The 12,242-nt window shown below is 36.9% G+C and overlaps 1 protein-coding gene across 3 annotated transcripts in view; it reads right to left on the bottom strand.

Moving 5' to 3' along the window:
• Positions 1-12,242, bottom strand: part of carmil3 (capping protein regulator and myosin 1 linker 3) — a 51,059-nt gene extending 38,817 nt beyond the window's left edge. For all 3 annotated transcript variants that reach the window (XM_079877764.1, XM_079877766.1, XM_079877765.1), the window contains exons 1-2: positions 12,082-12,242; positions 5,210-5,304 (exon numbers count right to left, since the gene is read on the bottom strand). In XM_079877764.1, the coding sequence (XP_079733890.1) occupies positions 5,210-5,304; positions 12,082-12,139 (153 nt within the window). In that variant the 5' untranslated portion in view covers positions 12,140-12,242. The remainder of the gene's footprint in view (positions 1-5,209; positions 5,305-12,081) is intronic.

Raw genomic sequence — 12,242 nt, 5'->3', positions numbered from 1 at the left:
CTTGACACTTCAAACACGACCCATAATTCAAAGGGTGTTGGGGACACGTCAGCGCTGTACCCAGGAGACTAGAAAAGAGCAGCAGATTGCTCCAAACATGCCTCTGTACATCTCTTCTCAGACACATCACACTGCACACAGGTGTCATTGCCTAAGACGGACCCATTTCGGCTGTCAGCCATTGCAGGGGAGAGGAAGAGCGTGGATTTACTCCCGCGGCAGGTCCGCGTCTTAACTCTGCTGAACTTAAGAGGCGAAGAGATGAGAGGAATAACGAGTGAGCAGAGAGGATAGAAGATAGGACAGATCAGGGCTGAAATGCTGTGCTCCAGATTCACTGATGATTAAAAGTCTCAGAATCAAAGCAGCTCTGCAACTAAAGCCTAGAGTGAGAGAACAAGAGAGGAAAGAAAAGAGAGAATGAAAGAGAACGACAGAGAGGAGGGGCTTAAAGATTAGGACTAGAGGAAGTATGTTACTTAGTTATTTGCATTGCAAAAAAAATAAAAATGTGTTCGTGATTATTTTTGTCCTATTTTTCAGTTAAAATATCAAAACATAATTCAGTCATTTGCTGCACTTGAGTTGAAAAAATCAGCCAGTGAAGAAAGACAAAATACACTTCTTTTCAAAAGATAAGTCTAAGTAAACAAGCCATAATATCTTATGCATAAGTAAATTTATCTATTGGATATTTTTTTCTAAATTTCTGGTTTTGTCTGGTTTCCCAAGAAAATATATAAACATCCTTAAAGTAAGATAAATTTACTTGAGATACAAAGTAGTAGAAGATAATAAGACTTACAAAATATGTCTTCATAATTTTTTATTTTTTAGAATAACAGGAATTAATAATAATTTTAATCATTTCAAACTATTTTATTTTCTTACAATTTCTTACCGTTTTTGTGTTAAGCATAAACCTAAATTATTTTTTCATCATTAGATTCTGTTCCCCATTATGTTTTTCATACAATTAGGTTCTAATATGTATAACACTGGTACTGGTAAAGATCCACGCAGCTATAAGCTTGAATTTCAAGGCAGTGTTCAGAATTCAAATTAAAATGTTGAGATATAGGGCCTATAAAAACAGTAATACCTTTATCTTCTGAGTGCTCACTTCAAGTGCTGTCTTTCAGAATGAGTAGGACATAATAATTCGCACTTTCGAATGGAATCCACTCAATGACTTAATTTTACTTATCACGTACATTTATCTGTTTATAATATCATTTCAGGTATTTTTGAAAATAAGACAAAGCTATTGATTAATACAATTTCAAATATTGATTGTATTTGCATAGAAATAGAATAAAGGGTACACTCAAGGGTACAGTGGTCATCGACCTTTCTGGAGTTTGAACCTACAATCTTTTGGTTATCATCTTAGTTCTTCAACAAAGGCTTACCCTCAGCTTTAAATCATACTCTACAGATAAACTCAAACCAAAAGGGATACGTATCACACCATATCTACTCAATGATGTCTCTTACTCTACCTCTTTTGTTGTGGATCGGTTTTGTCTCTTGCATCACATCCGGCCAGACTGCAGTCAAATCCCCCATAGTCACTACCTCTCAACATCACAGGTTATCCCTGCACCGCAGACTTCTCCTTAAGCACCTCGTATCACATTACCCGTCTTAAACCCAGCGTCTACTATCATAATGCAGCAATTGTGCAACTCTAAGATGCTTCTTAGAGGAGAGAAAGCTCATTACCCTAGTGGTACACCCATAATCCTTGTTAAGTTTTTATATATGAACTGATCACACACATCAGTACATTAAAGGATTATTTTGGGTTAAATACAAGTTGAGCTACCATATAGCAATAGCAGCTGTAAACAACATTTTGACAGTTATGCAATTATAAAAACAAACAACAGCTGTCCCATAGACTTCCACTGTAAGTGCATTTCTGTCAATATGCTGTTGATAAAGTTTCACCCAGAATATTGCTTTAATAAAGATCATGAATCATATGTAATAGGTTAGTTAGTTAACCAATAATAGACACACGTTTTATTTTCAAGATTTTAGGGAAAATATTCTATTAATGTATTAAGGAAAACAAATTTGTAGCATTTTGAGATTGATGCTGTAAGGAAAGTGACACCAAAGGGGACATTCTTCTAAAATGTTTTACTGTGACTTAATTCTCAAAATGTTAAAGCCCCTTTCCTCTTAAAAGCCCTAATCTGAAATTAATCTTGAAACTTTATTCTCAATTATTATTTTTTTTGCTTTAACATGGCATTAAAATGTTCTTAATATTAAGGTGCTGTGACTGAAGTTGTTCCATTTTTAATAATCTTTTTGCAATTAGTCCTGCAGTGTGAGTATAATTAAAATCTTATTAAAATTAGGTCATAAAACTGCACATATAATAATTATCTAAGAATTAAAAATGTTAGTAGTTAAGTGTTAAGTAGTTTTAGATGAATTGCATGTCACACTGCAGGACGCTACCAGCAATGTCAACAACCCAGTAACAGTCATACACTTAAAAAGCAAAACAATATATTGTAAGAAATATCCAAATAAAATCACTGCATCTGAACTTAGACATGCCACTAAAGTCAGTCATGTCAGCTAGTAAGCGTTCTGCATGAGTACGGGCGAGCAGTCAGCGTGGTGGTGCGGACAGCCTCGATCTGAGGAAGTCTTCACGTCACTCACTGTGGCGATCGCAGCCTTTAATTGGCCTTTTATTCCACATGAGGAAAAACTGAAGCGACAGACAGAGATAAATAATTGAAGGGGAAGAAAAGGCGACATTTGGGGCTTCAAAACAACCGATCTCCTCTGCCGTTCTCTCTCTCTCTCTCTCTCTCTCTCTCTCTATTGCCCCCTCTTGTGAGCCTCTCCCTGTTCCTGTTCACCAAGCCCAGCTTTTATCCCATCCCCTCTTCCAACATCACACTATCTCTCTCTACTGTGGAGGCAGCAATGTGGGTTCCACAAAATATATACTGAATGTGTGTGGTCACATTAAGCTGTGTGATCTCTAAGTGAACGTGTATGAGAAAAAGTGTGTTTGAGTCATATTTTTTTGAGCTGTGCCCCAAGGCTTGAGCTGATGTCTTGCTGAGCACTCTATACAGCTGTATCGGGGCCAGATATGTCTGTCTGTGTCTGTGTGTGTGTGTGTGTCTGTGTGTGTGTGTGTGTGTGTGTGTGTGTGTGTGTGTGTGTGTGTGTGTGTGTGTGTGTGTGTGTGTGTGTGTGAATGTGCAGATGAGGGTGTGTTTGTAGGTTGGTACAGTTGGCAAACCACCACACACACAAAACCCTTGGGGTAAAGGAGCAGCGAGTGACAGACCACAAGTGAGGATCACACAGTGTGTGTGTGTGTGTGTGTGTGTCTAAGTGTGTTTTAGTGTGCCTGCAAGCTCTTGTCATAGTGTTGGACCTACATTTAAATTTGCTATGCTCTTTGAGCACAATTTCTAACCATCCACAATCATAAGCACATTAAACTACTGAAAATACACACTTGACATCAATCTGACAGAACAGAGGAGCGAGCCTGAGTAAAGAATGTAATGTGAGGAACAGAACGATGACAGAGAAGAAAAAAAAACAGAGCTGTTTAAGACACAGCGGAGGGGGGAGGGGTGTAGAAGATGTTAATATAAATGGACAGAGTCAGAAAGAGGAACAGAAACAAAGGCTAACTGGCAGGAGGGGTGAGGTTAAAAAGATATTTCCCCCAACAATAAAAAATCGGTCATCATTTATTCGTGCCGTGCACTATAAACACTAAGTCGGTAAAACTCAAAATATTTGAAGTAATCAGTTGCATCAATTTTAGAGTAACAATGTTAACTTTTTTCCTATAAATTACAATGAACTTTCAGTAATATTTAAGTGAAATAAACATTTCACTTGGTTAATTTTACTGTTCAGGTTCACAGCGTGGTCTACATTCACTTCTAATTAAAGGAAAAGAGCAGCTGGGACATTCTGCTAAACATTTCCTTTTGTGTTCCATAGAAGAAAGTAAAGGTTCGAAAGGACATGAGGTTGAATACTGTAAATAACTGAACTTTTATTTTTGGGTGAAGTACCCCTTTAAAAAGAAAGGAAAATCTCTCAGGGTTTGTGTCAACATCAATCTGTCGACACTCAGCAGGAAATGAGTTTGATTCCTCACCTCCATCACCTTTTTCACTCTCTGTGTGTGTGTGTGTGTGTGTTTGAAACCGATCTGGATGATTAATTTAGCTTTTGTGGCTCCAAACCCTGGCATTTTAAGTCTCCAGCTGCTTTCAATGGTCTTGAAGTGACTATCACACACACACACTGGCATTCGTATGCCACCTCTGCTCTCACCATCCTTCATCTCGCACACACTCCCTCCAGAGTCGGTCGGTCCCTCCGACCCACACAAGACTCAATGGCCACGGTAATGCTCACTGCACAGCAGGGGTCTGGTCTCCAACAATTTCTGTTTGTGTGTGTGCGCACCATCACATTTACATTGCTTTTATCATTGATTCCATTGCCCATTCTCCAAATGGACTTGGCGAAAACAACCCAACCAGCAGGCAGTAAACACTGCACACACCATTACAGAGGAGGAAAGGTTAAAGTCTTAGGCTCATTGTTTTTGTTACTGCTGCATAATAGAGACACAAAATAAAGGCACAGAGAGCCCAAAGCTGATGGTTTTTTAAAATGTTATAGTTCACCCCAAAAAAAAGAAAATTCAGACATCATTTATTTACCCTCATGTTGTTCCAAACCTGTTTGACTTTCTTTCTTTTTTTAAAAATGTTTCTGAACAAGGATGGAAGCTTTCAAGCATTAATAAGCACCAGAATGGTCTGAATGATTCATTCATGAATCAAAATCAGTTATTTAGTTCAACTCACTGACTCAATGATCCAGTCACAGCAATTAACAGCAAACTATTGGGGAAGATCATCACTGAATGACTTCAGTTTCTTAAAAGGTCTTACATTAAGGCTTCAGAAGATCTAGACTATGGTGAGTTGTAAGAATAATATGTGGTGCTTTGCTTTGGCATTGTTTTATGAGTTCCCATTCATTGTAATTTTATGAAATAAAGAATTTCTCCTTTTGAATTTCACAAAAGAAAGTCACCCAGATTTGGAACAACATGAGGGTTTCAATTTCAGTTTGAGTGAACTGTACCTGTACTGGACGTATACGATAGTATTATAGATTAGTGCCTTACCAGAATCCGATCTTCTGATTTGCCACTCTTGTTCTCTACTTTGATAGCTATCACCAACTTGATTGATGTCTTGTCGATAACTCGTCTGATGCTCTCTGCAAAATAGACAGGCGATGCATTAATGCATCACTACATTAATGACATGACTGCATTACACCCATATGCTTTATTTTTACACATTGTCCACTTGTGTAGGTGGTTTTTCTACATGCATGAAGTACATATCAAAAAGCAACACACAAATAAAAAGCACCTCAAGATGACCTTCAAAGCAAAAGCAGAAAATAAAATAGAAACGTCCCAAAGTTTATCTGGCCTCACACAAATTAGACCTGGGATCTAATTCCTGGAATATGCCTTTTACACTAAAGGAAATACTCAGAGAAGGAAGAAAAAGGAAGAATGAATAACAGAGAAAAGAGAGAGAGGGAGAGAAGGATCAGAGTGAGAGAAACAGTTAATGCAGTCGCAATCAACTTTAATCTGTGTAAGACCCAATCACGGAATCCTGGGCTTTCTAACTGACACTAAGAACAGCAAAGGGACAAACTAGAGCACATGTTTCCACTACAGTGAGTCACAGGGGATACATAAATGGGTAAATGGGGTATGGATATGTAAATGTGGGCGAAAAAAGAGAGTAGCAGGAGATGAAAAGGGGGGGGAAAATGGAGAGAGAGAGAGAGAAAGACTGCTGTGTTCAAGCAGCACAGTACGTCTTCAATCACTGTCCTTCATATTGTATAGGCAATCTATCTTGCCCACTATTCTCCTATTTCAAAACTTTGGCTAACAATTCTTGTCACATCTAATCTCATTTTTTATGTTTAATTAATGTTACCATTTAGTTTTTAGTTTTTTTTTCAATGACATCATTTTACTCTGCATTGTTTATTTTAGCTTATTAAATGCATGCCATTCTGGTCAGTCACATTATTTTGCAGTCAAATATTTATTATAAATTGACTTAAATGTATATTTGTCCTACATGCCAGTTTCATGTCTCTCATATCATGTCTCTGTCTTCTCACATAATCCAATAATTTCAGCTCAAATCAATAATCTACATCCATTTATATTAGCAGGTAGCCACGAAATAAGCTTTACGTTGGGGTCTGGATCACTTTGCTGGAGGGTTATTTTGTGTTATACTATGGGGCTGTTGAATGCTTGAATCTGATTGGTTTGCGAACGTTCTAAGCTGTGCAATTATTTTAAGGGAAACGCACCTCTAAAGTAGTTCTGACTGTACATTATCCTGTACATTTATTTTTTATTCTATCGCTTTATTTTATTTGTTAATGCTCCTTATTTGCTCTATTGTAATTTAACTTTTTAACACATAAGACTTTAGGTTAAAATTCAAATAGCGTGGTCACTTATTAACATGAACATGATTGTTGTCTACAAGTGGCCCAGTATACTTGAATTTACCCTACAGCATGCATAATGGAAAGTGTATATTTTAGGTGCTGTGACTGGTCAGCATTTTTAATTTTTAGCTTTTCTAAAAGGAAAAATAATACCCAGGGCAATCGACAAATGAGAACATCTCTCAGAGTTTGTGGCAATGGGGACTAAGGTCCCTTGTGGTATAGACTACTGATCCCCAAAATTTGGTTCTATATTATGTGATTTAAAGTGTCAACCCTTGTATTGTCATAATATGTATTGCCTTGTTAAATGGAAATAATATATGGCAATACAATGCATATATAAAAGGCAATTCATACTCTTTATTTCAACAAAAAATTAGGTAACACTTTATATTACGACCCGCAAACAACTGCGTAAGTAAACCGAAATTACGGTGTACGTTTCTGTAATTATAGTGTACTTCCGTGTAGGTATAAGGGAACAATATGTTAAGTTTTGGGTAATAAAGGGGTAACAAGCAGATATACAACCTGCAAAGAACTTCGTAAGTAAACCGAAATTACGGTGTACGTTTCTGTAATTATAGTGTACCTCCGTGTAGGTATAAGGGAACAATATGTTAAGTTTTGGGTAATAAAGGGGTACAACCAGATATACAAGCAAATTATTTATAATGTAATTATTTTAAAACTAACAGGTACCTATTCTGTTAATATATTCCAGGCAAAAATTGTACGTCTGTTGTATATAAAAGTTTTTATCACATTTCTGGCAAAATATGTCTTTGTGCAATGTAGTTACAGGGTAATTTTGACATCTGTGGGTTGTAAATTAAACTTTTTGGCAATGCTATTTATTGGCTTTTCTTACTAAACTACTTAACGTTAAGCCAAAAAAAAATGTTTTTGCTATGATTTTAATTTAGAACGTACCATGTAGTACTTATACTTACCTTATCACATTGTATTGCAATAACACTTAAATGTCAGGGCAAATATACTGTGTAATTAAAAGTTTTTTGTTTAGTTTTTTTAATAAGAGTACCTTTCTCTGTAATTACTGTGCAAATAGTGTTGTTTCGTATTGTTACATAGTAAGTAGTGTTTGTTACCCGTTTCAACTGTGTAGTTACAGGGTAAGTGTAACTCCTGCGGGCTGTAAATTAAAGTGGCGCTTGTTACCCCCTTGTTCTGTGTATTTACAGGGTAAGTGTAACTCCTGCGGGCTGTAAATTAAAGTGGCGCTTGTTACCCCCTTGTTCTGTGTAGTTACAGGGTAAGTGTAACTCCTGCGGGCTGTAAATTAAAGTGGCGCTTGTTACCCCCTTGTTCTGTGTAGTTACAGGGTAAGTGTAACTCCTGCGGGCTGTAAATTAAAGTGGCGCTTGTTACCCCCTTGTTCTGTGTAGTTACAGGGTAAGTGTAACTCCTGCGGGCTGTAAATTAAAGTGGCGCTTGTTACCCCCTTGTTCTGTGTAGTTACAGGGTAAGTGCAGTAAATATACAATAAAGGATCCAATTTAATTTCTGACTTTTATTTTAAAAAAATGTCAAAACATTTTTTCATCTTAATAAAACATTGTCTTTTCTACAGTATACTCAAACAACAAAGTAACACATTATACCCCCCCCCCCCCCTTTATTTGCGTCCCTTGCTTTTCTTCTTCTTTCTTTTCTTGCTCTTCTTTTTCTTAACTTCCACAGGGGACTCTGAAGTTGAGGAGTTGATGGAGTCCCATTGGTCTTGCTGCACTGCAAAAATATGAATATACAGTATATACATGCTCTTAGCAAGCTACACCTTCAATTTTACGTTGTCGAACAATCCTCCACTCTAAACATTTTGTGCCACCTGATATTACTGTAGTAACTGTAATTTTGAAGAAAACACATTTTGGTGAAGTTTGAGTCAGATCATGGGGGGGTTGTGATATTTTATAGTGATAATGACTGTAGTGCAGCAGAAAATGTTTTTTAAAAAGGCATAGTTGTTCTGACAGCAACAAAAAAACAAAAAAGCATGAAACACAAACCTGAGGGCAGTGGCAATAGTTCAATAGTTCGGATTGAGCTGATCAACAAACGGACAGGGAACTACGTCATCACGTTGAAAGGTCACGCCTGCGCCGGCCGAAGTACCGCCCCACTGTTTACAATGCGACCGTACGTAGGAGGATAATTCAAATAGTATTGTTTGCGATTATATATATAGAAATAGTATTCAGTGAATATGAATATGAATAGTATATGAATAACATTCTGATGAATATGAATAGTAGTTCAAATAGCCGGCGCAGGCGTGACCTTTCAACGTGATGACGTAGTTCCCTGTCCGTTTGTTGATCAGCTCAATCCGAACTATTGAAGGTAAAAAGTCTATAAATTATATATTCCTTTTTTTTAAATGACCTATCGTTTCGCTAGATAACAACCTCTTCTTCAGCTGTGATCACGTACAGCCCGTTTAAACACTTAAAAGACTTTTGAAACTGCATTGATTTGGACTTAACGATGGTGACCAATGTTTGTTACCGTTGTCCGTTGTAAATTTTCATTTTGGGGTGAACTAATCCTTTAACAAGTGCATTTATAATGTACAGTACCAGTGATGTTTAGTTCTTCAATTTGATGTTTTAAAAAATAGGAAAGTGGTCACAAGTATAAGCCCTGGAGTAGGGCAGGAGTAAAATTTAAACGTCTAACCTTTCTTTCTTTCTTTCTTTCTTTCAAAGATAAGATTATCACTCTTAAAGCAGAGATCACCTTGCTCATAGATGAGTGTGATTTTTTGAAAAAGGAAATTGAAAAGATGAAGTCTGCTGTCCCATCTGCAATGACACAAAGATATGCTGTTCCTATAGTGCCACAGCCCTCATGTTTGTGTTTCATGCTTTTTTTTTTTTTTTTGTTGCTGTCAGAACAACTATGCCTTTTTTAAAAACATTTTCTGCTGCACTACAGTCATTATCACTATAAAATGTCACAACCCCCCCATGATCTGCCTCAAACTTCACCAAAATGTGTTTTCTTCAAAATTACAGTTACTACAGTAATATCAGGTGGCACAAAATGTTTAGAGTGGAGGATTGTTCGACAACTTAAAATTGAAGGTGTAGCTTGCTAAGAGCATGTATATATATTCATATTTTTGCAGTGCAGCAAGACCAATGGGACTCCATCAACTCCTCAACTTCAGAGTCCCCTGTGGAAGTTAAGAAAAAGAAGAGCAAGAAAAGAAAGAAGAAGAAAAGCAAGAGAAGCAAATAAAGGGGTTGGGGGGTATAATGTGTTACTTTGTTGTTTGAGTATACTGTAGAAAAGACAATGTTTTATTAAGATGAAAAAGTGTTTTGAAATGTTTTTGTAAAATAAAAGTCAGAAATTAAATTGGATCCTTTATTGTATATTTACTGCACTTACCCTGTAACTACACAGAACAAGGGGGTAACAAGCGCCACTTTAATTTACAGCCCGCAGGAGTTACACTTACCCTGTAACTACACAGAACAAGGGGGTAACAAGCGCCACTTTAATTTACAGCCCGTAGGAGTTACACTTACCCTGTAACTACACAGAACAAGGGGGTAACAAGCGCCACTTTAATTTACAGCCCGCAGGAGTTACACTTACCCTGTAACTACACAGAACAAGGGGGTAACAAGCGCCACTTTAATTTACAGCCCGCATGAGTTACACTTACCCTGTAAATACACAGTTGAAACGGGTAACAATCACTACTTACTATGTAACAATACGAAACAACACTATTTGCACAGTAATTACAGAGAAAGGTAAGCTACTCTTATAAAAAAAATAAAAAAAACTTTTAATTACACAGTATATTTGCCCTGACATTTAAGTGGCATTGCAATACAATGTGATAAGGTAAGTATAAGTACTACATGGTACGTTCTAAATTAAAGTCATAGCAGAATTATTATTTTTTTTGGCTAAATGTTAAGTAGTTTAGTAAGAAAAGCCAATAAATAGCATTGCCAATGTTTTTCGAAATCAGCTGTTTATAAAATTGTTTCAGATTAAATTTTTATCATACTGTGCTTACATACAGCCATATATATATATATATATATATATATATATATATATATATATATATATAATTTACAACCCACAGATGTCAAAATTACCCTGTAACTACATTGCACAAAGACATATTTTTCCAGAAATGTGATAAAAACTTTTATATACAACAGACGTACAATTTTTGCCTGGGATATATTAACAGAATAGGTACCTGTTAGTTTTAAAATAATTACATTATAAATAATTTGCTTGTATATCTGGTTGTACCCCTTTATTACCCAAAACTTAACATATTGTTCCCTTATACCTACACGGAGGTACACTATAATTACAGAAACGTACACCGTAATTTCGGTTTACTTACGAAGTTCTTTGCAGGTTGTATATCTGCTTGTTACCCCTTTATTACCCAAAACTTAACATATTGTTCCCTTATACCTACACGGAAGTACACTATAATTACAGAAACGTACACCGTAATTTCGGTTTACTTACGCAGTTGTTTGCGGGTCGTAATATAAAGTGTTACCAAAAATTAAGTAATACATTTTAAAAAATACTTTACAGTAAAAGTATGTGTTGTATATACCATATACACATATACCATACGATAAAATATCTTGATTTTGTTTTATGATTATGGTCAAATTATTTTGTAAGGTAAAGCAGTAAAGTTCACATTTCTAAAAATAAAAAAAATCAATTGCACTAAATGGAAATTGAAGAGCATGGCTGGGAGCAGGACAGTAAATACTGGGTTAGTAATAGGGATTAATTACCAAAGGAAGATAATAATGTGTGAAGGTAATTAACAGTGAGAGCGCTCCAAATGTCAAACTGCTAGTGTGTGCTCAGTGTGTCAATGTGTGTGTCAGTAAGTGTGAGGAGGACGCATCACCGTGCGCAAAGATGACGGCCTCTATGATTGTGGTCAATCAGCCCTAAAGACACACATCATGAATGTGACTGAAGAGTATGAGCCTCTCTGTGAACTTGCGTTAGCAGCGATCCGCAAATGTGTAAAGGACTGAAAGTAACTCATATCAGACTCAGAGACACATCAAAGGGAGAACAGCGCGCGCGCGCGCACACACACAACTACCTATACACGCGCGCAAACACTGCAGGCAAACGCAACACACACATACAAAAAAACAACTGATCGATTTGCACAAATTTAGCCTTTTGAAGATAGACCGTCATTACAGCGACAAGCACACAAGCTCACACGCGCAATGAATGATTCTACCGTTAATCACATTCAATCTGTATTAGAAATCATTACATCTCCACAAATGTGCCACCTTATAAAACATTCCCCGCTCTGAGGATTTCAAACCACTAAAAAACAAAGCACCGGCCGCGAGCGGGGACGCGCTTAACAAATCCCATGGTGCGCGTGTCGAATGTCGGATAGGAAGAGGAAAAAAAGAGCTATAGGGTTTAAATCACCTGTCATTTCCCGACTCACGGTGAGAAAAGCAATCGCGACGGTGTCTTTGGATGCCATGACGTCCAGCGCCCCTTTCCTCTTCCTTTTGCTTTTCCTTATCAAGCAGGAGCAGCTATAATGCTCTATCTCTCTCTGCCAATGCCTATAAACATATCATACT

Source organism: Squalius cephalus (genome assembly GCF_949319135.1).
Source record: "Squalius cephalus genome assembly, chromosome: 7".
Taxonomy (NCBI): Eukaryota; Metazoa; Chordata; class Actinopteri; order Cypriniformes; family Leuciscidae; genus Squalius; species Squalius cephalus.
Note: the sequence above shows the minus strand (reverse complement) of the source record. Positions and strands in the feature narration are given on the sequence as shown.